The 24,497-nt window shown below is 52.5% G+C and overlaps 1 protein-coding gene across 1 annotated transcript; it reads left to right on the forward strand.

The window, feature by feature from the left end:
- Positions 1 to 24,192, forward strand: ADSL (adenylosuccinate lyase). The gene is made up of 13 exons (XM_043968457.1): positions 1 to 238; positions 5,862 to 6,065; positions 8,742 to 8,786; positions 9,486 to 9,565; positions 16,917 to 17,088; positions 17,228 to 17,274; positions 18,472 to 18,562; positions 19,783 to 19,852; positions 21,674 to 21,821; positions 21,952 to 22,042; positions 22,763 to 22,852; positions 23,239 to 23,415; positions 23,878 to 24,192. Exons 1-13 carry the CDS (start codon positions 62 to 64, stop codon positions 23,962 to 23,964), a joined length of 1,479 nt encoding a protein of 492 aa, XP_043824392.1. The 5' UTR covers positions 1 to 61; the 3' UTR covers positions 23,965 to 24,192.
- The last annotated feature ends 305 nt before the right edge of the window (positions 24,193 to 24,497 follow it).

Below are 24,497 nucleotides of genomic sequence, written 5' to 3' on the forward strand. Positions count from 1 at the left end.
GCCCCGACGTTGAGGGCGCTTTTCGGCTCTTTTCTCGACTGCTAGGGCGCGTGGAGCCGGAATGTCGGTCAACGGCTGTCATGGCGAGCAGGCCGGCGCCGGGCCGCCCGGCCGGACCACGTACCGCTCGCCGCTGGCCGCCCGCTACGCGAGCCCGGAGATGTCCTTCCTCTTCAGCGACGCGCACAAGTTCCAGACTTGGAGACTTCTGTGGTTGTTACTGGCAGAAGCGGAACAGGTAAAGGGCCGGCGGCCAATCAGCGTCCGCGCTGCGCCCACGTGATGCGCGTTCTCCAATCAGCGCACGGAGACCCCAGAATGTTAGAGGCCCCTGTGACCCACGTGTCCTTTATCGCTCCGTTCCACCCTTCTCTTGCCTCAGTTTCCCCCCACACCCTTTAAAAATGACGGGGTTGGACTTGACGGCCTCTGAGGACGCTCCCACCCCCCACCCCATTCGATTATGGTGATAGTGGTGGCGCCCAATACACAAGCCATAGGCTGCCCCTCCCCGCCGCGGGAGCCCTTTCTTGACGTCCCCCTCCCCTTTATTAACGCTCCCTCCCTCCTCTTGCAGTTAAGTTGTCCATATTTTGTGTAGGGGACTTAGCCCCCGGTTACGTTTAATGTCCTTACTCTAGGATGTAACGTGCATTTACTGCGACCTGGCCAAACCTCTTATCTGTGTAGACCAGGCCCCAGCCCAGAGAAGACCTTTAATACCATTGTACTGAGTATTGAACCCCGGGGGTGAGGCATGAATGAATGAAACCTGTTAAATGCTTACTGTGTGCAGAGCACTTTGCTGAGCATTCTGGGTAAGAGCCCCTGCCCTCAGGGAGCCTAAAATCTAAAGAACCACAGACCCCTCTTGGGGAATATCCGGCCCTACCTCAGAGAAAGGGGATGGAGCTGCCTCGTCTGCCGGACCGAAAGGCTCGAAAGTAATACCCCCGTTACTTTGTAGCTGCCTAGGATGTAACTGTTCTGAGGACAGGGGAGGTCTGTATGCTCCTGGAGCCTGGATGTGAGCGGGAGCCTAACGCTTCATAAATAAATGCCTGTTGATTGACTAATATGGCATACTAACAGGTAGAACAAGTATTTTACGGGACAGGTTTAGAGTTAGAAAGTGACTTAGAAGTGAGTCGAAGCTGGCAGAGACCCCGGAAAGTCATTGAGTTCAACTTTTTATTTTATAGGTGAGGATTACAAATGGGAGAGCCAGGAATTGAACCCAGCTCTTAGGCTGCTGGACCTTAGAATAGAGAATGTCAGAACTGGGAGCGACCTTCAGGGTGGTTGAGGCCAGCCTGAGACCCCGAGAGATGAAGGTACTTATTTGTAGTCACACAGCCAGGAGGGACAGGAGCAGGAGACTCCTCAGGAGAGTCCTTCCCAGACCCTCTTTGCCACATCCAGGAGGAAACTGCAGTTGCCGTGTTTCTTTAACGTTAGCCTTCTGAAGACCATTACAGTCTCCGGCCCTCCTGGACCCGTCCACATTGCACAGCAGCTTGGTCCCCCCTGCCGGCCATGCCAGCCCCAGAGGCTCGTGGGAGCTTGAAGACATAGAGTGGGGGGTGCCTCTGGACCACTCCCCTACAGCTGGTAGAGATCAGGCACTACCTTTTAAGAAGGATTGTGAAAGGCTGGAGAATAATAATGGTCATAATAATAACAACAGCTGACGTTTATCTTTTTTTTTTTTTGGTGGGGCAATGAGGGTTAAGTGACTTGCCCAGGGTCACACAGCTAGTAAGTGTCAAGTGTCTGAGGCCGGATTTGAACTCAAGTACTCCTGAATCCAGGGCCAGTGCTTTATCCACTGCGCCACCTAGCTGCCCCTGCACAGCTGGCATTTATATCGCACTTCAAGGTTTGCAAAATACATATATTTTCTCATTTAATGAGTCTCCTAACAACCCTTTGAGATAGGTGCATTTATTATCCCAATTTTACAAAGAAAGCTGTAGTTTTCTTTAGAAAGGAGGTTAACTTGCTCAGGGCCCCACAGAGCAGATTTGAACCTTGGTCTTCCTGACCCCAAATGCAATGTTGTACCCACCAGGCTGCCCAACTGCCTCTTGGCTAGCCCAGGGAGCAGGTTAAAAAACACATGATATCCAACAAGCACATGCAGGTGAGCAAAGCACCCACTGTGTGCAGGGCACAGTGCTGGCCCCTGGGGTTACAGTGATGACTATGACACGGTCATGGAGTCAAAGTTCACAGTTCCATGTCTGTGCCTCTTCTATTCTTTGTGTATTGGAATGCCTATGTCCGTTGACCTTTAAACTGATGATCTAAAAGGACAGCATGACATACAGATGGGCCCTTCCCTCCAGGAGCTTCTAGCCTCATGGCCATGTGACCCTGGCCATGCCCTTCAGGCTGCTGGTTGTGGAGCAGATGCTGACCCTCTCTGCAGGAGCTCCACTAACTTGGGGTTCAGAAAACCTGGCTTTGAGTCTTGCCTCACAGGCTTACTGGTTGTATGACCTTGAACAAGTCACTTGACTTCCCTGCACCTGGGTTTCACCATGTGGACCTACCTCACAAAAGCAGAAGTATCACCCAGCATTGTTTGTGTCAAAGGCTGGTAGAAACCTTAACTGGGCTTGTTATTGTTGTTATTATTACATTGATGGGAAGAGAGAGGAGGGGAGGAGAGAGAGAAAGAGAAAGCGAGCGAGGTCGTGTACACACATCCTAACAGCCAGAGATCCCCAAAATGGAATTGATTGCCTTGTGAAGTAGTGAGTCCCCCGTCCCTGGAGGTTTTCACAGAGTCCGAAGGATCACTGGGCCAAGATTTTTAGAGGGTGTTTGTGCTCCCAAACTGGGGGAGCTATGTGAAAGGTTTCAGTTTTCCTCCAGCCTCCCCCACAGTGCTCGGCTCCCCCTCCCCTCCCCTGCAGGGCTTTATTTATATCTGGATGTTCCTGTTCCTGGGTTGTTCAGTCCCTGTGGGAGGGAAGGTTCCCCATGTGAAGCACCTGCTCAGTCTTGTCGGCCCCTTTCTGTCAGGGAAGGTCAGACTCCTCTGAGCGCCCTAGGAGCACGTTTGGAAGGGGAGGAGAGGACAGATCCTTTGGGTGGGTCGTTGGAGGGCAGAGCTCAGAAGAAACATTACAGATCTAGTCCAAGCCCTTCCCTTCATAGATGGGTAAACTGAGGCCCAGAGGGGTGAGTGACTTCCTTGCCTGAGGCCACAGAGCTGGCCTTTCCTGGAGCGGCTGTGGTAGGTGCCCCGGTAGTTCCCAGGTGAGGTCACATAAGGGGTGCCCATGGAGGAAACTCAGGCACCCGAGGCCCAGCTCCTTGGTGATCTGGCGGGATGGTCTTCAGTGGGCCTCAGTTTCTTTATCTGCAGGAGGGAAAGGGCAGAATGGCCTCATGAAAAGTATACTTGCTCTGGAGTCAGGACCCAGGTTCGAATCCTGCCTCTGACACTTAGGTGCTCTATTACCTTTGCCAGTCATCTCAGAGGACTCTTTGAGAGTCCTGTTCCTCTGATAGTTGAGGCCCCTTCCCACCATCCCTCAGTGGCAGAGGAGCGTGAAGGGGACCTCAGAAGTCTACTCATCCTTGACTCATCTGTGGTCTCCACCTCAGTAGTATATGGGACTCAGTCCCTCCTTAGTATGCTGTCCTCCAATAGAAGGGGCAGCCTCAGCCTGACCAACCCCCTTGGAGAGAAGCGCCCCCTGCAGTTGGTGCTTGGGAGGGTGCTCACCTGGGCTGGGGCTGCCCCCTGCTGCTTTGGGAGGAGATATTTCAGGGACCGCTTGGCTGCCCCAGAGGCTTGGGGCTCGAGGGCTTTGGCGGCTCTGGACTTAGAGGGCTAGCTCGCTGCACTCCGTGTCCTGGGCTTCTTGCTGACTCAGTCAGTGGCCTGGCTCCTGGCTTGGCGGGGAGCAGGGAGCAGGGCTGCCAGGGGACTTGTTTACTGGGTCTGTCTCAAGAGGCCTGGATTTTGTTCTGAGAAATGAAAGAAGATGCCAGTGTGGGCGGCTGTCCCAGGGATGGGGGAGGCCCCACACGCCAGGCTTCTGGTGGCTGGTTGCTCCTGGAGGGGTGGGAGGGAGCTGGTCACATGGGCCCATGATCCCACCTTCCCCCTCAGCTGCCGGCTGGATGTCCCCCAGGCACCTCCAGCTCAGTGTGGCCAAAACAGGGCTCACCCCACCCTCTGCGGTCAAGGGCACCACTCTCTGTCCTCTTGTGAGATTTCACAGCCATGGAGCTGTGAAACCCCACCCTCCAGCGTCCAGTCAGTGTTGGTTTTCTCTCTTGTGTCTCTTGTACCTGCTCCTCTGGAGCCAGAAAGGACCTCAGAAGCCTCTAGTACACTTCTTCATTTTACTCAGGAGGAAATTGAAGCCTGGGGCAGTAGGGACCTGTCTCAGGTCACTGCAGAGTAAGCTCAGGCAGGATTTGAACCCACATCCTCAGACTCCAGAGTCAGTACACTTTCCCCTTTACCAGGTGCCTCCCTTCTTTCTGCTCACCTGGCAGCACCTCTGGCCTGCATTATTATTTTTTTTTAGTGAGGCAATTGGGGTTAAGTGACTTGCCCAGGGTCACACAGCTAGTAAGTGTTAAGTGTCTGAGGCCAGATTTGAACTCAGGTCCTCCTGACTCCAGGGCCAGTGCTCTATCCACTGTACCACCTAGCTGCACCCTCTGGCCTGCATTATTACAAGAACCTCCCCCACCCTTTTTTGTACCATTTTGGGGGTTGGTTCAGTTTGGGTTTTTGCAGCAGCCTTTTACTTGGTCTCGATGTGGCCATTTTCCCTGCTCGAATCCATCTTCCACACCTCTGACCATGGTGCCTTTCTCCTGCTCACCAGGCTTCTGCGGTTCCCTCACAGACGGCCCTTGCTGGTATTTGGCCCTAACTGTCCCACTGGCTGATTATTCCCCATCCTGCATACGATGTTCCAAGCCCTGCTGACCATATGTCCGTCTGCTCCCTGTGCATGACATCTCATCTCCAACCTCCATGTCTTTGCCCAGAAGATCCCACTCTCACCTCTGTGTCTTGAGACCCCCAGCTCCTTTTAAGCCTCCGCTCTAGGGCCCCTTTCTAGAAGAGGTCATTCTCCATGACCTCCGGGGCTCTTGGTCCCTCTTCTTCACCCCCAACTGTCTTCCATGTGTCTTGTATAGTCTTCTCTCTGCTGTAGCTTGTGAGGGTGTGGCGCACAGTAGGTACTTAATGAACAGTTGTTTCCTTGACTGGCCTGGCCACTGTAGCAGCAGCAGTCTTGGTCATTCCCTGCCCAGTTCTTGGCTTGCTCCAGAGCTTAGGGGAAAGGAGGCCAGGCTTCCTTTCAAGTCATTGTTTTCCAAAGTTCATTCAACAGGGCACAGACCAATCACTGAACTGTGTCTGAGGAAGTAAAGGACATTTGGGTCTTCTCAGGTTTGAGTGTTCATCTCCTGTCTCTGTGCTTCTCATGCTTCTCTTTGACTTTGGGTTCACCTCTTTTTTCACTGGTACAAACCAACCTGTGACCCTCCCTGCTCCCCAAGACATTGCTGTGGTCTGGCCTGCCTTGGGCCGGGACTGAAGCCCCACTGCTGTCCTCACATTCTTTGTCCATGGCTCAGATGGGGGCTTTTCCTGAATAATCCCAATGGATTTCCAGGACACTGGGGCCAGTTTGCAGCTTCCCCATGAGCTAGCATTAGGCCTGTTCGCTCTCTAGCCCTGAATGTTCCCATCTTTGCCCATTGGCTAGATGTGAGGCAAGATCTTGGATACTAACTTCTCTAAAATGTCAGCTGACTTTACATGCTCCTGACAGCTCCCCACAGAGCCATCCTTACCTTTCTTGTGTGTCCTGCAGAAACTTGGTCTGCCCATCACGGACGAGCAGATTGAGGAGATGAGACTGAACCTGAACAACATCGATTACGAGATGGCAGCAGCAGAGGAGAAGCGTCTCCGGCATGATGTGATGGCTCACGTCCACACCTTTGGCCACTGCTGCCCCAAGGCAGCCGGCATCATCCATCTGGGGGCCACGTCTTGCTATGTCGGGGATAACACGGTTTGTGCCACCCTGTGCCTGTGTTCCCATACCCTGGGTAGAGTAGTTGGGTCTGGAGCATGTTGGGATGCTTTTTTCATGCTTAGCTTCAGGAGCACACATAGATCAGTCTCTGTCTGGGCATAGACGGTCGTAGGATTTAAAACTAGGGGCTTCAATGTCTTCAGTCTAGCCCTTCATGCCCCTTCATTTTATGGGTGAGGAGAGGGGGCAAGGACTTGGAGCAATGGGCAGTGCCACAGCTGGAGCCCAGGAGGAGGAAAGACAGGATTCGTGGTCCCCCCCCCCCCCGATTTTTTTAATTATTTATTTTTAGCATTCTTTTTTTGTTTGTTTGTTTTTAACTGAGGCAATTGAGGTTAAGTGACTTGCCCAGGGTCACACAGCTAGTAAGTGTCAAGTGTCTGAGGCCGGATTTGAACTCAGGTACTCCTGACTCCAGGGCCGGTGCTCTATCCACTGCGCCACCTAGCTGCCCCACTTTTTTTTTTTTTAATTCCAAATTCTCTCCTTCCCTCTTATCCCCTTCCCCACCTACTGGGAAGGCAAGCAGCACAATACCAATTATACATGTGAAATCATGCAAAATATTTTCATATTAGCCACATTTCCAAAAAAAGGCAAGAAAAATAAAGTAAGGCAGTTGTACTTCACTGTGCACCCACTGTTCATCAGTTCTCTTTCTCTGGAGGTAGAGAGAGTTTTCTCCTCATGAGTTCTTTGGGATTGTTTCAGATCACGGTAACGATCAGAGCAGCCAGGTCTTTCACAGGTGATCATCATTACAACCTTGCTCTTACTGTGCACAGTGATCTGGTTTTTTTCACTTCACTTTGCATCCATTCATTTAGGTCTTCTGGTGTTTTTCTAAAACCTCTCCCCCATCATTTCCCATGGCACAGTAGTTCTCCATCAAAATCACATGCCACAGCTTGTTCAGCCACTCCCCAGTTGATGAGCGTGGCAGGATTCGAGTCTGTTTTCAGGCCTTCTGTCACTATACTAGAAAATATCCTTTTATTCTCTCTGTCGAAACCAAGCATCTTTGCTTTCCCATAAAGTGTCATCCACATGCATTAATTGTGTGCAGGGATTATAGCAAGGTATCAGATTGCATGGGGAGGTTTTGTTTTTTCATCAGTTATTTCTCAGTACCCCATGAGTCCTGTGCCCAGTGACTGGGGGAGCACCCCCTGCTCCCCACTCCTGGCAGGCTCTCCTGGACCATGACTCGGCCATGGTTGTGACCCATCCTTTTTTTTTTTTTATATTCAACAATTATCTTTTATTTATAGAATATTTTAAGACAAAGCTTATGGTTTTTGATTCTTAAATAAGTATTTTTTTAAATCCTTACATGCAGATAATTATACAAGGCCCAAAGAATATAACTGGTGTCGGTGGTGTCCGCAGTACCCGCATGTCCCAGTTTTAGTCTCTTTGGCCAAGTTCATCCATACTTTGGGATGACCCAGTGCTCCTCTTCCACCATCACATGATGTTACCCAACTTCCCACTTGACTCACTGGTTGCTCTGCTATCAAATCAATTGCAAAGTTTTCATTTACCTCTTTCTGGTGACCAAGAAAGCAAATCCTCCTGTGATCGTCTTCATCATAAACCTGGCCTGTGTGGGTAATTTTCTCCCCTGAGGGCAATATCTTCACCCCAAAACACCTGGCAGCCACGGGAAGGCCCCGGTGGCCCCAAGGCTGCAGCCTAGAAAGCAACTGAAGGTCAGTGTCCCCACCACCGCCATCTTCTGCCAGACAGTCACTGCTTGGGGGGGGCAGGGAGGAACAGGGCAATGAGGGCCAAGTGACTTGCCCAGGGTCACAGGTCAGATTTGAACTCGGGTCCTCCCGAATCCAAAGCCAGTGCTCTATCCACTGCACTACCTGGTTGCTCCTCCTTGACCCATCCTTGAAACCCTTGCCCAGATTCTTTCAGCCTCCTCCCATCAGCCTCCCTTAATCTCTTGTAGGCCCTCAGGCACCTCTCTCAGGCAGGATCTCTTCACCTGGGATCAGTGGAGGTTGTAAAAAAGGATTTTGAGCACAGTATTTTGTTAAAACCTGTTTCCTTTTTAACCCTAAGTATTTAACTGCAGTGTTTAAAACCATCATTCCAAATAAATAAATGGATAAATAAATAAGAAACAAACCATCATTCCAAAAAAGGGGCGGGTCTCCTCTGCACCCCTGCCCTTTCCCATATCTTCTGCTCTCCGGGTTGTAGGAACCCCTGGTTCCCAGTGTGACCTTGAACAAGTTCTTCCCCCTCCCTGGGCCTCAGTTTTCTCATCTGTGAAGCTGATGATCCCTGCTCCCTTCTAGCTGTAACACCAAGAAATCCTGTAACACCCCTTTTAACTCCACAGTGATCACTGATGGCATCTGCTCAGGGGTGGATTTTCTGTGGAAGGAGATGAGCCTTGTCCCTTTTCAGCCTCCTGAGATGCTGAGCTCAGGGGTTTGGGGGCCAGTCCTGACATATGTGTATGTGTGCGTACCCACGCTCTCCACATGGTCTCCCCAGCTCTCAAAGGAGAGCTCTATTCTGTTGCTGGCCTGTTGTTTGTCCCCCAGAGTGGGGAGCAGAGCCGCTGCCGGCGGTGGTGTGCGGCTGCAGTCCTGCTCTCCTGACGTGTGGCCTTCCGTGTGCTTTCATTGGCAGGATCTCATCACTCTCAAGAAGGCTTTTGATTTGCTCTTACCAAAGGTAAGGAGATAGAGGCGTACCCGCTTCTCTGCCTAGAACCTTTGGGCAGAATGGAATGAAGACAGGGGAAGGCTGGGGTTTAATGGAGAGGGGGTGACCAAAGGGACAGAGGGAGGGCTGCCCCGGGCATCCTGGTGGCCAGCATGAGGTCTGGCTTCCTGCACATCCATCGAGGGGGATGCTTTCTCATGTGAGTGATACCCAGGACTTTGTGCCTTGAGGATGTGCTAAATAAGTGGGACAGAAACACAAATTCTGTTGTCTTGCAATAGTAGTCTCCCGGAGCCTTGCTCGATACAGAAGCTTCAGAAAGCATGGTCTTAGCAAGGGGGCTGCACTAAAGCAGAAGACTGGATTGGGGGGTGGGGGCAAGGTTTAACCTGTTGAGTGCTTACATGGCCTAAACACAGGCTGGAAGGTCATTTGTGGCTGGGATGTGTGCCTTCTCCGTCATCCCCCTTCCAGGCCTCATTGAGGGGTTCAGGTGATACCGAGGCTCAGAGAGAGGCCATCCGTCCCCCTCTCGTCCTGGCACCAGCCCCAGAGTGGCCACGGGGCCTCAGCCGGCCCCCACAATCCTTTCTAGAGACACTGAAGGCTGGTGGGTGACTGTGGGCAGCTGCAGGAGTGAAATAAGTGGTGACCTTTCAGCCTGGTATCTGATCTCTTGCTTGCCTCCCCCGGGACCCTTTCCCATAGCTGGCCAGAGTGATCTCCCGGCTGGCGGACTTTGCCATGGAGCATGCCAACCTTCCCACCCTGGGCTTCACACACTTTCAGTAAGTAACCTGATCCGTCTGTGGGGCTTTGACCTTTTAAGTGGCTCCCATCTCCGCTTCCCTGAAGGAAACTTTGAAACTCGATCTTGACTTGGAACCCCCAGTGCTGAGCACGCAGTGGGCACTTAGGAAGTACTTGGTGAGGTGGGTTGGCTTGAAGCTGCGTAAGTTCTTGGAACCTCAGTCTTTTCATCTAAAACTTGGGGACAGCGATGGCTCCAGAACCCTGCTGCCTGGATTGTTGTGAGGCTCAGGGGGGATTTCTGTTCTTGGAAATGCATTTTGCCATCTGTAGAATGTGGCTCATTGGCACTGGCTGTCTTCAGGATCAGGGGCGGGGGGGGGGGGCATCCTGGAGATGAGGCCTTAGCAGAGGGTGGGGCCAGGATCCATGGGGGAGTGGGAGAGAAACCCACTTGGCTGGGTGTCACGCCCAGCGTCATCGTTTCCCTGGAGATCTTTGGACAGAGCTTGTGAGAGGCCTCTCCAGGACTGTACGGCCCCTCCTGTGGTGCCTGGGTTGTCATGACTCACTTCACGAGAGGCCGAGGTCAAGAAGAGCGGTCAGTGCTGTGACCTGGGCTTGTCCTCAGTACAGACCCCCGGGGTCACTGGAGCTGCATGTGGGGAGCATAAACTCATTAAGCAAAGCACAGTTAGGAGGTGATCTCCTGCTGTGCTCAGCACCTGCTGATGAATGGACCGGAACAAAGAGAAAGCCACAAGGTCAGTCGTGTGCTTCCCAACTTCAGGTAGAAGTCGGGTTTGCGTTTGCCTCTGGGCTCCTGTTAACGAAGGGAGGAGTGCTGGGGACACTCGTGTGCCCACGCATGTGGTTGGGACCCCCGTGTCTACACAGAGCGCTGCAGCAGCTGGGCGGTGCCGTTCACGCGGACGAGGTGCGGTTCTGGGTGCTCTGCAGCACCATGGAGCTCCAGGCGTCCACAGAGAGAAGACCCTGGAGGCCCCTCCTCCCCCGCACTCGGCCGTGTCCCCTCCTTTCTTCTTCACCTGATACAAATGGTGGAATGAGGGTATCTCAGGCATGCGCCCACAGTAGAATGTTGGCATTGGCCCTCGTCAGAAGAAAGCCAAAGGGCGTGGTTCACCTGGCCCAGGCAGAAGGGCTTAAGCAATGGGTGAGCACACTGCAGGTTCTCTGCCTCTTCTGGGCAGCTGAGTGGTGGTAGAGACATGGCCCATTGTGGTATTCTACCTTTGGACACTGAATAGTTGCTGTCTGTAAGGTGGCTAAAATTCTAGCTGAATGTTTAAAAATCTAATGAGTGGGGGCAGCTAGGTGGTGCAGTGGATAGAATACCAGCCCTGGATTCAGGAGGACCCGAGTTCAAATCTGGCCTCAGACACTTAACACTTACTAGCTGTGTGACCCTGGGCAAGTCACTTAACCCCCATTGCCTCACCCAAAAGAAAAAATCTAATGAGTGATCACCAATAAATTAGAAGCTTTAGCAAGAGTTTAGACTTTTAAGCATTTATTAAGGAACATAAGAATTTTGTGAGGAGAGAGAGAGAGCCCAAGGTGCCTACATCTATCTATCTCGGGGAGCCAGCATTTCTGCTCCCCTCTACATGAGGTCCTGGTGAAAGAGAGAGAGAGTGAGTGTCACCCCTTCTTCATCCCAGAAGCCTCCTGTGAAACTGGACACAGGGCCCTCCAAACACACACAGCTCCAAGCTAATTGGCCATGAGCAGACGTCACTTCCTGACGCCAAGGAACTGACCTTCCAAGCCACATGGCTTGCCCTCAGACGCCTTCTCCTCGTGGCGGAGCTTTCCTATGGTATCTCTCCAGCAGGGGGCATCAAAATCCATCCGTATATGCACTTCACATAGAATGGCCTTGGCCAAGTCTTAGGACTGCATGTTGTCAAGGAGCTACCAACCTTGGACCAATCCCATCTGCTTTTCCCATCTTTGTCCTCTTGAGGGGCCTCATTTTGGCCTCTCTGAGCGCTGTGGGGGGGCCATGTTGGGGTCTAAGTGAGATGGCCCCACATTCATTATTTTGACCTCTTAGGGGCTCTCATCAGCCTTTCCACTTTGCTGCTTCTGTTTTGTGAGGCCCCGCCATCATCTCTGTAAGATCTGACAAACGTTTCTGACGTAGACCTGGGGCCACAGAGAGAGCCCTGGGCAAGGAGCCAGGAACACCTGCCTTCCACCCCTGCCTCAGGGAAGCACTGGGTCACCCTGGGCAAGTCACTTCACCTCTGTCAAGTGGGGGTCATATACGGCACTGGGCATAATGATGGCACCGGCCTCACTGAGGTGAGGTGAGGCTCAGATGAGGTGGGGGGTTAGCTCTTGTCATCTAATTATGGGCAGTTACATATCCATGGTATCACTGGTCTTTAATCCATTCCTGTCCCATTTTTGGTCCCGAGTTTGTTTGAACAGGTCAGATAGGAGTTGTTTTCATTGTGAGCCACTTTTCTTTTTGCCACATGTTTATTCTTTTTGCTGCCTTCTGCTAAGCTTCATCTCTGCTCTCAAAGTCGGTGTTGTGAGCCTGCACACACAGCTGATACAGGAAGTGACTGCTCCATCAGGGATGAGTTGCTTCCTGTCTGTCCAAATCCTCAGGGTCACTTGTGATGCTGCTCCCTGATTACTGGGTCTGAGGCCTCAGAGGCTTCCCTCGAAGCAAGCCTTCAGGATGTGTGGCCGGGGGCTTCAGGGCAGCCTGTGGCGAATCTTTGCCTTTTCCCTTTTCTCATTCCTGATGCGTGTTTTCTGACAGTTGTTGCTAGCATTGCCTTTTCCTGTGTTTACATTGAAGTCGCCAAGGACCAAAGGACTCTTTTGTGCCGAGGCCTAGATGTAAAGACACACAGATGGAGCAGTCCCCGCTGCCCTCAAGCATCCCCCCCATATCCTGTGGTTTAAGTCCAGAACAAATGTAATAAGAGTCCCAGGTAATTAGTGCAGGAGGGCAGCAGTGGTTGGGACCAGGAAGGGCTTTGTTTCAAAGGCAGGGCGTGAGCTGAGGTTTATGGGGAACACGTGCAGGGAGGACCAGCGCCTCTGATGTGAGGGCTGCTGAGCCCCTTTCAGGGCTGCTCATCCGCCTGTGGGGTCCCCCTGTCACCCAACTCGCACCTGTGACTCCAAGAAGCTGTAGCATGTGCAGCTGCCACACCCAGTAACGGCAGATGGGCTAAACCAGGGTGGAGGTGACTAACAGGCCCGTCAGTGAGTTGCAGGTTACTACCCCAAGCCTATGAAGACATCTCCAGGCAGAGTGGGCTCCAATGGACATGAAGGCAATTGAAGCAGGCGCTGTGGAGCGCTTAGCGTTTGGTCAGCCGTGGAAGCCACCAAGGTCATCGCTGCATCCTGGGTCATCCCCAGTCATCCTGACTTTTGTCCTGCTGGACTTGGACTGCAAGCAACTCTGCCTCACTTAAACCCAATACACAAGCAAGTCAAGACAGGCCCCGTGATGTCTGTTGGTCCTCTTCAGAAATGAAGGATGGGGGGCAGCTAGGTGGCGCCCATTAACCCCCATTGCCCCGCAAAAAAAAAAAAAAGAAATGAAGGATGAACAACAGAGTGTGAGTGGAGTTGTGAAGAAGCAAGGGCTTCTACCAGGTGGATTCTGTGAGGGGGGAGTGAGCACATCTGAAGCGCTGAGGCGCTGAGAGAGAAGGCAAGTTTGGCTGAACCATAGATTCTGTGAATACAGTGAGGCCAGGCCAGCATCGTAAGTGCCCAACAGAAGAAATCATGCTTTATCCTACAGGTAATAGGGAGCACCATGGTGTCTGCTTAAGGAAAAATCACCAGAGAGCTTGTTCATAAGAAGCATTGGAATAGGAAGGGCCTGAAGGCAGGAGAGGCAAATGAGGGGTTAATCCAGTGGTCTAGACAAGCAGTGAGAAAGTGATGGAGACAGGAGATGTTTGGAGCATTGGCACCTGGAGTGGCTCTTTGGGCTGAGAGGGGTGATACTGAGCTGATGAATCTAGGAGACAGGGAGGCTGATGGTGCCTGGGAAGAGTTTGGGAAGTTGGGAGGTAGATGAGTGTATTCTGTTTGGGGATGTCTAGGGCACATCCAGTCTGAAGTGTCATATAGGAATTTGGAGCTCGTGGTGAGAGATGAGGTCTGGGAAATAGCCAGATGTGGGAGGGCTGTCTTCATCAAGATAATACAGGATACAAAAAAATGCTCTAGATCACTATTGATCTGAGAATATATGCACATACACACACACACACATATATATATATATATATATATATATATATATATATATATATATATATATATATATATATATATATATACACATACGTACATATGAACCCTTCTTTGTGGTGGCTAAGAATTGGAAATCAAAGGGATGCCCATCAATTGGGGAATGGCTGAACAGGCTGTGGTATATGATGGGGATGGAATGTTATTGTGCTATAAGAAATGACAAGCAGGACAATTTCAGAAAGGCCTGGAAAGACCTGTATGAACTGATGGATAGTGAAGAAAGCAGAACCAGGAGAGAACATTGTGCACAGATAACAGCAAAACTGAAAGATTTAACTATTCTCAACAATACAATGATCCAAGACAGTCCCAAAGGACTAATGATGAAGCATACTGTCCACCTCCAAAGAGAGAACTGATATTGATGGAACACAGACTGAAGCAGGCTATTTTTCACTTTCTTTCATTTTTTTCTTTTATTCAAGTTTTCTTATAGAAAATGACTAATATGGTAATATTTTGCATAATTGCACATGTTTAACCCATACCTGATTGCTTACAGCCTCAGGGAGGGGGAAGGGGATGGAGGGATAGAATTTGGAACTCAGAACTTTTTTTAAAAAATGTTTATTACCCAAAATAAGTAAATTAATAAATGCAAAAATAAAAAGATCATCATGTGGGAGCTCACTAGGTTGGTAACTCAGAAAGTAGAGCCTGAGAACAACCTCAAACAACGAAGCTTTGAGGGCCAGTGGTAGAGAGTGTCCAGGAGCAGACGTAGCGAGGTCGAGAAGGATGAAGGACTGAGAAAAGACTCATCTGATTTCATGGGTAAGAGCCTTGACCATAAAGGAAACAGAAGCCAAATGGAACCACTGGAGGACAAGGCCACTCTTGGCTCATGGACAGCTATTGTGCTCTTCCATCAAACTGTCACATTGACCCGAGGCAGGAGCAGCACAGAAATGCTCATAAAATTAATAAGGACAAAAGGTCTCTGACGTCCAGGGAAGTTATGGAGGAAGGGAGAAGCGGAGGGGGAGGGGCGCTTCCTGACTGGAGTCCTCCAAACCCTTTGGTTCTGGTGAAAAACCGGAGGAGTTCATGAGTGGGATAGACCGGACAAGGAAGGCTCAGGGTCATTGACTAGCCCAGAGTCTGCTTCTGGTAAGAGCTGCCGGGCACCCAGGAAAGGAGGCATCAGATTTATTTGTTATTTGGGGGTTTTTTGTTTGTTTTTTAAGTGAGGCAATTGGGGTTAAGTGACTTGCTTAGGGTCACACAGCTAGTAAGTGTTAAGTGTCTGAGGCCAGATTTGAACTCAGGTCCTCCTGGCTCCAGGGCCGGTGCTCTATCTACTTCGCCACCTAGCTGCCCTATTTGTTATTTGATTTTCACACCTACATTCTTTCCTTCTGACACCCCACCCCCACTCCCCCAGTTGAGAAAGCAAGAACATGTAGTCAAGCAAAACAGATTCCTACATCAGCCATGCCTCCCCCCCCCCCAAAAAAAAAGTCTCAGTCTGCCCTGAGTCTGTGACCTCTCTGCAAGGAGGGAAAAAGCACCTTTCATCAGGGGCCTCTGGAGTCACAATTGGTCATTGTGGTGATCAGAGGTACAAAGTCAGACATTAACTTCCCTTTCACAGCAATAGGTAAAGGGTGAATTCTCTTTTTTTAAACTTAAATTTATTATATTTTTAGATCTTCATTCTCTCCCCTTCCCCAGATGAGAAAGCAAGAAAAACAGAACCCATTACAAACATGAATAATTATAAATAAATCAATTCCTGCCCTAGCTCTCCCCCCCCCCCCCAGACACGCACAAGTTCTTCACCTCTCTCGGAGAAGGTGAGCAGCCCATTTTATCCAGAGTCCTCTGGAATTGTGCTTGGACCTTGTATTGATCCAAGTTCCCACTGTTGTTATTTTATAGACATTGTTCTGCTGGTTCTGCTCCCTTCCCTCTTCATCAGTTCAGACAAGTCTTCTTGTGTTTCTTTTCTTCTATCCACTGCGCCACCTAGCTGCCCCTTCTTCTCATGTTTCTTAAGCGGTAGATTCTTCACTAAATAAGGGGTGGGGGCAATTAGAAAAGACAAAATAGATCATTTTCATTATGTGAAATAGAAGGACTTTTGCTTGAATAAAATTAACTTAGTTGGGGGCGGCTAGGTGGCACAGTGGATTAAGCACCAGCCCTGGATTCAGGAGGACCTGAGTTCAAATCCGGCCTCAGACACTTAACACTTACTAGCTGTGTGACCCTGGGCAAGTCACTTAACCCCAATTGCCTCACTTAAAAAAAAGAAAGAAAGAAAGAAAGGATGTGGGCGGCTGGGAGAAAGTGTTTTTATCAGATAAGGGTCTACTTCCAAAACTTAGAGACAGCAAAAAAATCTGTAAGACCAAAAGCTGTTCTCTAGAAGATCCATGGTCAAAAAGTGAACAAATAGTTCTCAACAGAATTTCAATAACCACCTGAGAAATAATCCCTTGGGATTTGACCCCACAGCAGGCAAAGATGGCAGAAAGTAGAATCGTACATTGGAAGGGTTATGGGCAGATAGACCAATTGATGCATTGTTGGTGGAGCTGTAATTTGTGCAGTCTTTATGAAAAACACAATCATACTGCTTGACCCAGAGATTCAACTTTGAGGAAGACTCAGGCTGACCCAGGAGGACTGAATTTGCAAATTGGTTAATCCTACCATTTTTGCCTTCATTCAAGTCATTTATCTGGATGTTGATCAGCATAGGTCTAGACAGAGCCCTAGATTCCCTCCCCTGGAAACCCTCTGTGGTGAGATGGGTACAGGAAGGGATGCTCTGCTTCTCATCTAGCCAGTTCTGAATCCCTGGAGCTGGATGGTGCCCTCAGCCAGGCAGCTTGTGAAAGACTGTCAGATGTCTTGGTGAGATCTCAGACAAGTCTTCGATACTGGGGAACAGTGCCTGGCCCACGGTAGGGATTGATGACTGAGTGGCTGACTTCTCTCATTGCTGTCTCCCTGTCAGAAGGAGAGGGCAAGCAAGCCTGGTGTGTTTTTCCCTGCCGTTTCTCGGCAGGTGCCTTGGCACATGTAGCCATCTTGAACTACTTCATTTGTCTCCAGGCCTGCCCAGCTGACCACTGTGGGGAAGCGTTGCTGTCTCTGGATCCAGGACCTATGCATGGACCTGGAACGCCTCACGCGGGCCCGGGATGACCTGCGCTTTCGGGGAGTGAAGGGCACCACGGGCACCCAGGCCAGCTTCTTACAGCTCTTTGAAGGAGACCACCAAAAGGTAGCTAAGTCACCCCACTGCTCTGTGCTGAGTCATTGGGGAGGCCCCTGGGCCAAGGGCGGGGTGAACATCACTGATGGCCCCCTGCATGAGGGTGGACACATGCCAGCCCTTGAGAGAGCTCTCATTTTCCCCCAAGGTGGAAGAACTTGACAGGATGGTGACAGAGAAGGCAGGATTTCAGCGGTACGTATGGGGCCTGTGCCCATCGCTGGGGGTGGGGCACTTGGCAGGCCCCTGGGACATCCTGGTCTCAGGAGACCTCCTGCTTGTCCTCTTTCCTAAAGTGAGGTTTGCCTGGCCTTTGATTTTTTTCAGTTTCAGCTGAATTGTAGCCATGTTCCTCCCCTGTGTCCTGGTGTGGTAGCTAGAGGCTACCTCACAGTTGGAAGCCCTGGGCTCCAGCCTTGTCTTGGCCTATCCTGGCTGTGTGACCCTGGACAAGTCACTTCACCTCAGTGGGCCCCTGGCCTATCTCTACAACTTTGGGTTGCTATGGGGAGAACACTAGAGGGAGCTTCCGCAGGACCTAAGAGAGGCTCTAACCCTTCTCCATTTTCCCCACCTCTGGCCTGGGTCCCATTTTCTTCATTCCCTAAAGAAGGAAGGATTGACAGGGAGTCATGTGGGTGGGAGCCCCAGAGAGGTTCAAGGGGGCCCAGCTTGGGGTGGGGGGTTGAGGCAGACTCTGAGCCGGCCCCTGTGCCATCTCCTTGCCCCCTGCAGGGCCATGGGGGGGCCCAGCATCCTCGGGCAGCACCCTCCTGCCTGGCATCTCCAGGGGACCCGCCAGCAGAGCCACTGTGGGTACACCATCTCCTGGCCCCCATCCCCTTTTCACATCAGGGAAGTAAAAGGAAATCTTTTGGTTAAAAAGTTGAGGACCCCTGGACTGCAGCTCCTTGGGAACAGATTCTGCCTATCAGCTGACAGGGTAGGCAAGCAGACACTTGTATTTAAGCAGTTTAAGAGGTGGTGTGAAAGAATGAGGCTTAGCACTGACTCTGTGACCTTGGACTGGTCACTGCAGAGCTTCCTTGGCCCCCAGTTGTAACATGGGAGCAGGATCATGTCCCCTTGGCTCTGGGGACCTTGGATGCCTGCGTTACTGTGAGAGGGAGACCATGGAGCCTGAGGCTGGAAGGCAGGAAACCTGGCTTTGAATCTGGGCCCCTCCCTGAGATTGCTTAGTCAGTCAGTGAACATTTATTAAGCACCGACTGTGTGCCAGCCCCCACGCCGCAGCACAATGGTTGTGGTGGGGGTACACTTTGTGTATATCCCTGTCCCTAGGGTGCCCATCATCCCTCAGGGCTTGTGAGGTGTCTGCAGGGTACAACTTCCGCCAGCTGCCACAGGAGCTCGGAGTGTGTTTCTTTGCAGAGCCTTCATCATCACGGGACAGACGTACACACGGAAAGTGGACATCGAGGTGCTGTCTGTGCTGGCCAGTCTGGGAGCGTCCGTGCACAAGGTGGGGCTTGTGGACCCCCCTGACCCTGGGCTCGGCCCTTGCCTTGAGTCCTCCATCGCCTAAACCAGCACTCCTCCAGCCTCCCATTGGATGTCTCCTCTGGTGATCAGGGCCTCCTGAAGGAACCCACAGCACGACTGAGGCAGGCAGCTCCAAGGCTCTCAGCCAGCCCAGCACTGCCAAATTTACTTTCTTGTGCATCTCTTTTTTAAAATTTTTTTAAACATCTTTTGTTTTTGCACCACTACATTTCCCAACCTTTTTAATCCTTCTCTTAGCCGGCCCTTATAAATTAACACAGAGAGAGAAAGTCTTACATGAGGTGCAGTACTCGATAGCCATCCATGGCTTCTCGCCCCTGCAGGTATGTGGAGGGTGGACACAGTCTCAGGCCCCTCCTTTTGACCCATCTGGGTCCTTCGGAGTTATTTCCCAGTGTTCACTTGGATTCCTTCCTCATGGCTCCCCCTCAGCCAGTTCTAACACCCAGCCCCCGCACCGGGCAGCAGAGGCAGGCATGCACACACACACGCTTCCTGGGCCTTCACAATTCTCCGAACAATGTCTCCCTTTTTTCCTGGTCTGTGCTTGTGATTTCACTTGTGGAGGGATGAGGGGGTTCCTGGGTAGCTACCCCCCTTCTGGCCTGGAGGGCTCCCCTTTGGTCTGTGCACATCAGGCAGAACTCGCACCCACAACTTCTGAGGTGGGCTCTCTGCATTACAACATGGTCCTTGATGAATTTGTTCTCATGGACACAGGGCCCAGGCCCAGCCAGCCGCATACCATCTCCAAAGGAGGGACAACAGTCAGGCTGTGGCTCCACCAGGGGACCCTCCTTCTGCTACTGTCTCAGAGTCAAACCCCCCCTATCCAGAGCTGGACAGGACTTGAGGCTCTCTGGGCCAATCCCCCCCTTTACAGATGAAGAAACTGAGGCCAAGAGGTTGATGGGACTAGGCCAGGGTCGGTGAGCAGTGGTGCGTGGTCTCTGCGCCCAGCGGTCAGATGCATTCTGGGAAGCCTGGCTCCCTTAGCCTGCCGGGGCCTGGTTGGTTTGGGGGTCATATCATAAAACATCTGCAGGACCAGGTGGCCAAAGGGCCCGGTCTGGGGGGACACCATCTGCCCTTGTCGCTCACCAGACACCCTAACAGAGCGCCAGGACCCTTTGGAGGCGGGGGCTGTCTTTGCATCCCAGGTCCTTCTGTTTCCTTCAGATCTGCACTGACATCCGCCTCCTGGCCAACCTCAAGGAGCTGGAGGAGCCTTTTGAAAAACAGCAGATTGGTGAGTGTTGGGGCTTCCTAGAATAGGCCAGAGGCTGCCTGTCGATTCCTCGGCAGCCCCCTCCCTGTCAGTTACCCAAAGGCCCATGCTTGTGCCATACACCATCCGTGCTACTTCTGTAGCATCTTCTGCCAAACGTATTGTTTGTTACCTAACTGGGCCTAGCCTAACTTAGCCCCTGGCCTGGGGAGCCTGGGGGGCCAGGGTCACTTTGTCATGAAGCACTGGGAGGTCTCAGGAGTGGGCGCCCTTGGAGGGGATGGCAGTGTCGCACCTAGCCACCTGCCTGTGTTGTCCTTCCTCGGTGTAAGCGGTCTCCTTGGTGTCTATGCTTACAAAAGGCCAGCCTCCATTCCGAGTGAAGCTGACACACGACCTCAGTGCTGTTGCCCTGTGTGGCATCCCAGGGGGCACGGGCACACAACATCACCCAGAATGTATATGCAAGGTTACCAGGGTGTCAGCAGCCACCAGGAAGGAATGCAGGCCCTGGGGTCTCCTGCTGGGGAGATGTGGATGGGGAGAAGGTAGTTCCTTGCTCTGGTTCCCCCCTGAATTCCTCCTCACCCTGAGTATGGAACACCCCACCCTTGCTGGACCAGGCTGGAGTGAGACCAGATTTGGGCACTGCTTCCTGGGGCCCTTTGCTGATTGGACAGTGGCCAGTCCAGGGATGAGAGTTGGGTTGTGTTGCTAGCACAGGGCCTCCTAAGAGGTTTTCTTTCCATTCTTCCATCCCTAGGGTTTTGGAGTACAGACCCTCTGCCATGGGTCACTATTTCCCAGGCTATTTTATGAAAAGCTTTTTCTTTAAAAACCCAAAATGAAACAAACCAGTGGATTCTGAAGCCTGCCCCTCCTCCCACACATCTAGCACTCACCCCTTTCTTTGGGGGTCCACATGACGACCCCTGCTGGTTGTTTGGGGACTCCCGGCCTGGGTCACGTGGGATAATTATGATTAGTGGTCTTGTGTGTATCTAGTGGCCTGCGGGACCCTTGCTCTTCCCCTCACCCTGTCTCAAGACCTCCAGTCTGAGGCCTCCTGCCACTCCCTGTGCCATGGGATGGGAGAACAGGCTGAAGACACCTGCCCCTCCGCTCTGCAGGGGTGCCCCCCCCCCCCCCCCCCGCCCCGGAGCACACGGAATGACATACCTTCCGCAGGAGCCCTCGGGCAGGATTGGATCTAGGGAAGGACCCTCCCTAAGGGGCCATTGCATCCCCACTGGTTTGGGAGATGTGGGTGCATCCAGCGTGAAGCACCGGGCCGGCCATCTAGACTTGACCTTGGTCACTGTAACCTTTTGGGGCTGTTGTCCTACAGTGGGGAGCCCGTGCCCCGGCTGCTGCCTGCCTGGGGAGGGTCCACAGCCAGACGTTGGCTCAGCCCTTGGCAGCCACACTGGGAACGCCGCAGCTAGTCACAAGGAAGCCTGGGGTGCTGCTAGACACCCCAAGACTTGGCTCTGTGAGATTTAAAATTGGATACTAAAGCATTAACCTCCCCTTTTTAACTTTTCCCTTACTTATCTCCCAGACTAGTAAATGGAACAAGGGCCGCCCAGTGTTTCTTTGGTGTTTTTTCTGCCAAGGAGAAAGCACTTGCGGTGTCATTGTGGAGTGGAGTGTCCAGGGCCCTTTCCCTTCCCCATGTGGCTCATAGCTCCTGCCTCTGCTCCTCAGCTTGGGGGCCCAGCCCTTCTCTGACTCCTTCTCTCCGTGAAAGGCTGGGCCCCCCCACACTGGCCCAACCTCAGCCCGAGCAGGTCACAGCTCCCTGAGGGTCCCCTCTTCTTTCCCCCTCCATGACGGAGGCAGGCTCCAGCGCGATGCCATACAAGAGGAACCCCATGCGCTGTGAACGCTGCTGCAGCCTGGCCCGCCACCTGATGACGCTCGTCATGGATCCGCTGCAGACGGCCTCCGTGCAGTGGCTTGAGCGGACACTGGATGACAGCGCCAACAGGTTTCCATAGCGTCCTTCCCAGCAGGGATTTGGGGACTCAGAAATGAAGCAGGGTGTGCTGTCCAGGGGTCATGGCAGGCTTGGCGGCTTGATTAAAGGTGGCCTGGACTCGTGGTGGTTTTTCTTCCAGGCGCCTGTGTTTGGCCGAAGCCTTTCTCACGGCAGACACCATCCTGAACACGCTGCAGAACATTTCTGAGGGGCTGGTGGTGTACCCCAAGGTAAGAGGCCTGAGTGCTAAGCAAGTCTCGAGGAGGTGGCTCTTTCCCTGCTGTTGGGCAGGAGGTAGGAGGGGAGGTGGCTGGCCTCGGGTCACCTGACCCCAGGCCCATGATTGTGGCTCCCCACCTTGGGGGAACATCCGCTGTGGCCGTTGTTGGGCCTGGGCTTGGAGCTGCGTGGCTCAGCCCTTCTGACCTCCCCTGACGAGGTATGGGAACCTTCAAATTGAGGCCCTGGAGGCCTCAGATAAAGTCTGATCATTTAGAAGTCAGACCCAATCTTCCCTTGCCACCCCTGGCCTAGAGAGCTCCTCTTCCCTCATCTCTGCTGGAGCAGTTTCTGTTTACGTCCTGGTTGGTCCTGGTTGTCTCCAGATGCATCAAGGGGCCAGCCCCCCTCTGCTTTTAACGTTCCCCAGCACTCGGTCGTGCAAAGACATGAAGGGGACAGTTTGCCTTGGGTAGCATCCGTGCTTCTAAGTCCTCGAGTGCCTCCCAGCCCTCCCGCTCAGGCCGCCTCCGTGCGCTGCCTGAGCGGCCCCTCTGGGCAGGCTGGGGACACAAGGGTAGGGTGACCCCCAGGGACCCCAAGCCTGAGGGGCTCCCCAGGAGAGCTGCCCACAGCTGGGACAGACATGAAGGCTGTGAAGCGTTCCCAAGAAGGGAAGGGCCTGGGAGAGGGGACAGGAAGGGAAGGGACACGTCCTCCTCTTTTTTCAGGTCATCGAGCGTCGGATTCGTCAGGAGCTGCCTTTCATGGCTACGGAGAACATCATTATGGCCATGGTGAAGGCCGGAGGCAGTCGGCAGGTGTGTAGCTCTGCTACCTGAAGCCCCACCCCTCTGGTCCCACCCCAGGGAAGAAGGGAGGAAGGAAGTGCCCCAGGGACAACTTGTGCTTAGCAGGGGTTCTGGGGAAGCCCAGCTTCCCCAGAAGGGGAGGTGCCAGTTCAAGGTTCACAGGCCCATCCAGGTGCAGGATGAGTATGCCACAAGGGCCGGGATGAGCATGGAGTGGGTCATTAGGGGAGTCAAACAGTTTACAAGGACAGTGTTGCCCAGGGGCGGCAGCAGGGGCTCTGCTCCTGGTCCTGATCCGGGAAGAGAAGAGCCTGAGCCCAGAGGCCCAGCGCACTGTCTGCCCCCTTCACCATCTGGCCACTCAGAACACCCGGCACTGGCCTTTTCCCTCCCAGGATTGCCATGAGAGAATCAGGGTGCTCTCGCAGGAGGCTGCTGCCGTGGTGAAGCAGGAAGGGGGCGACAACGACCTCATTGCCCGGATCCAGGCCGATGCCTACTTCAGCCCCATCCACGCCCAGCTGGAGCATCTGCTAGATCCTTCCTCTTTCACCGGCCGCGCTGCCCAGCAGGTGAGTCTTGGGGTGCTTCCGTTCCTAGAGAACTTCTCTCTATGAGGTATGTGAGAGATGTGCTGGAGGGGGAGGGGGGGAGGTCTCCAAATCCCCTGGGGCCTGGTAGCTGCTTCATTTGCATGCTTCTGGGTCAAGGCGTTTAACAGAATATCCTGGTGAGAAAGGTAGCAATGGGACATTTTCCCAGAAGCCTGGCACATCCAGCCCCACAAACGCTCTTACTAAATACACTTGCTGTCAGTCCCCACAGCCCAGATGCCTGTGAGGGGCACATGTGTCTGCCCGGGCTTAATTCCTGTGACCCCTGTGTATTGTGAACTGCTACCTAGCTCCCTTCGTATGGGTCGTGATTGGGTGATGCCTCCGGGAGGCATCTCTGCAAATGAGATTCCCGGGCATGCACATGGACCTGCCTGGTGGAATGTCAGGCTGGATTGTAACACTGTCCCTGTTTGGCAGGTGGAAAGATTCTTGAAGGAAGAGGTGCGGCATCTCCTGAAATCTTATGAAAGTCAGATGGACGTGAAAGTGGAACTGAACCTTTAGAGGTGAAAAAAGGCGTACAAATGAGCATGCTTGTCGGAGTAGTTTAGAAGGCCGCCCAGGGCCCTCTGACCATGGCTGCTTAGCAGAGAATCGTGTAGATTTATGCAGGGTTTGGACGAGTGCTCTCCCATCTCAGATTTTATCAGGGCAAAGAGAATTGGAGTGGGCTGGGAGTGGTTTTCTCCATCCCTGTTCTGATATATTTAATAAATGTTATTGCTTTGTTCATTTCTTTAGTAAGCACCTGCTGTATACCAGCCTAGTAGCCCAAGCAGTGGAGCTCGGAGGTGCCAGGGCCAGAGAGGATGGGCACAGGGGCTGCAGTACACTGGAGGGGACTAAAGATAAATAAGAACTAAATACAAATAAAAACAATTACGGGGCGGGGGGGTGGGGACGTCAAGGAAGGTCTCTTGGAGCCTCTCTTGGGCTGAGCCTGAAAGGGAGCTAGGGAGGGATTCCACAAGACAAAGGTGGACAAGGCCTCAGCCTGCAATGACAGTGAGGATGAGGATGAGCAGGAGTGAGGCCTG

This window comes from Dromiciops gliroides, chromosome 5, assembly GCF_019393635.1.
Source record: "Dromiciops gliroides isolate mDroGli1 chromosome 5, mDroGli1.pri, whole genome shotgun sequence".
Lineage (NCBI taxonomy): Eukaryota > Metazoa > Chordata > Mammalia > Microbiotheria > Microbiotheriidae > Dromiciops > Dromiciops gliroides.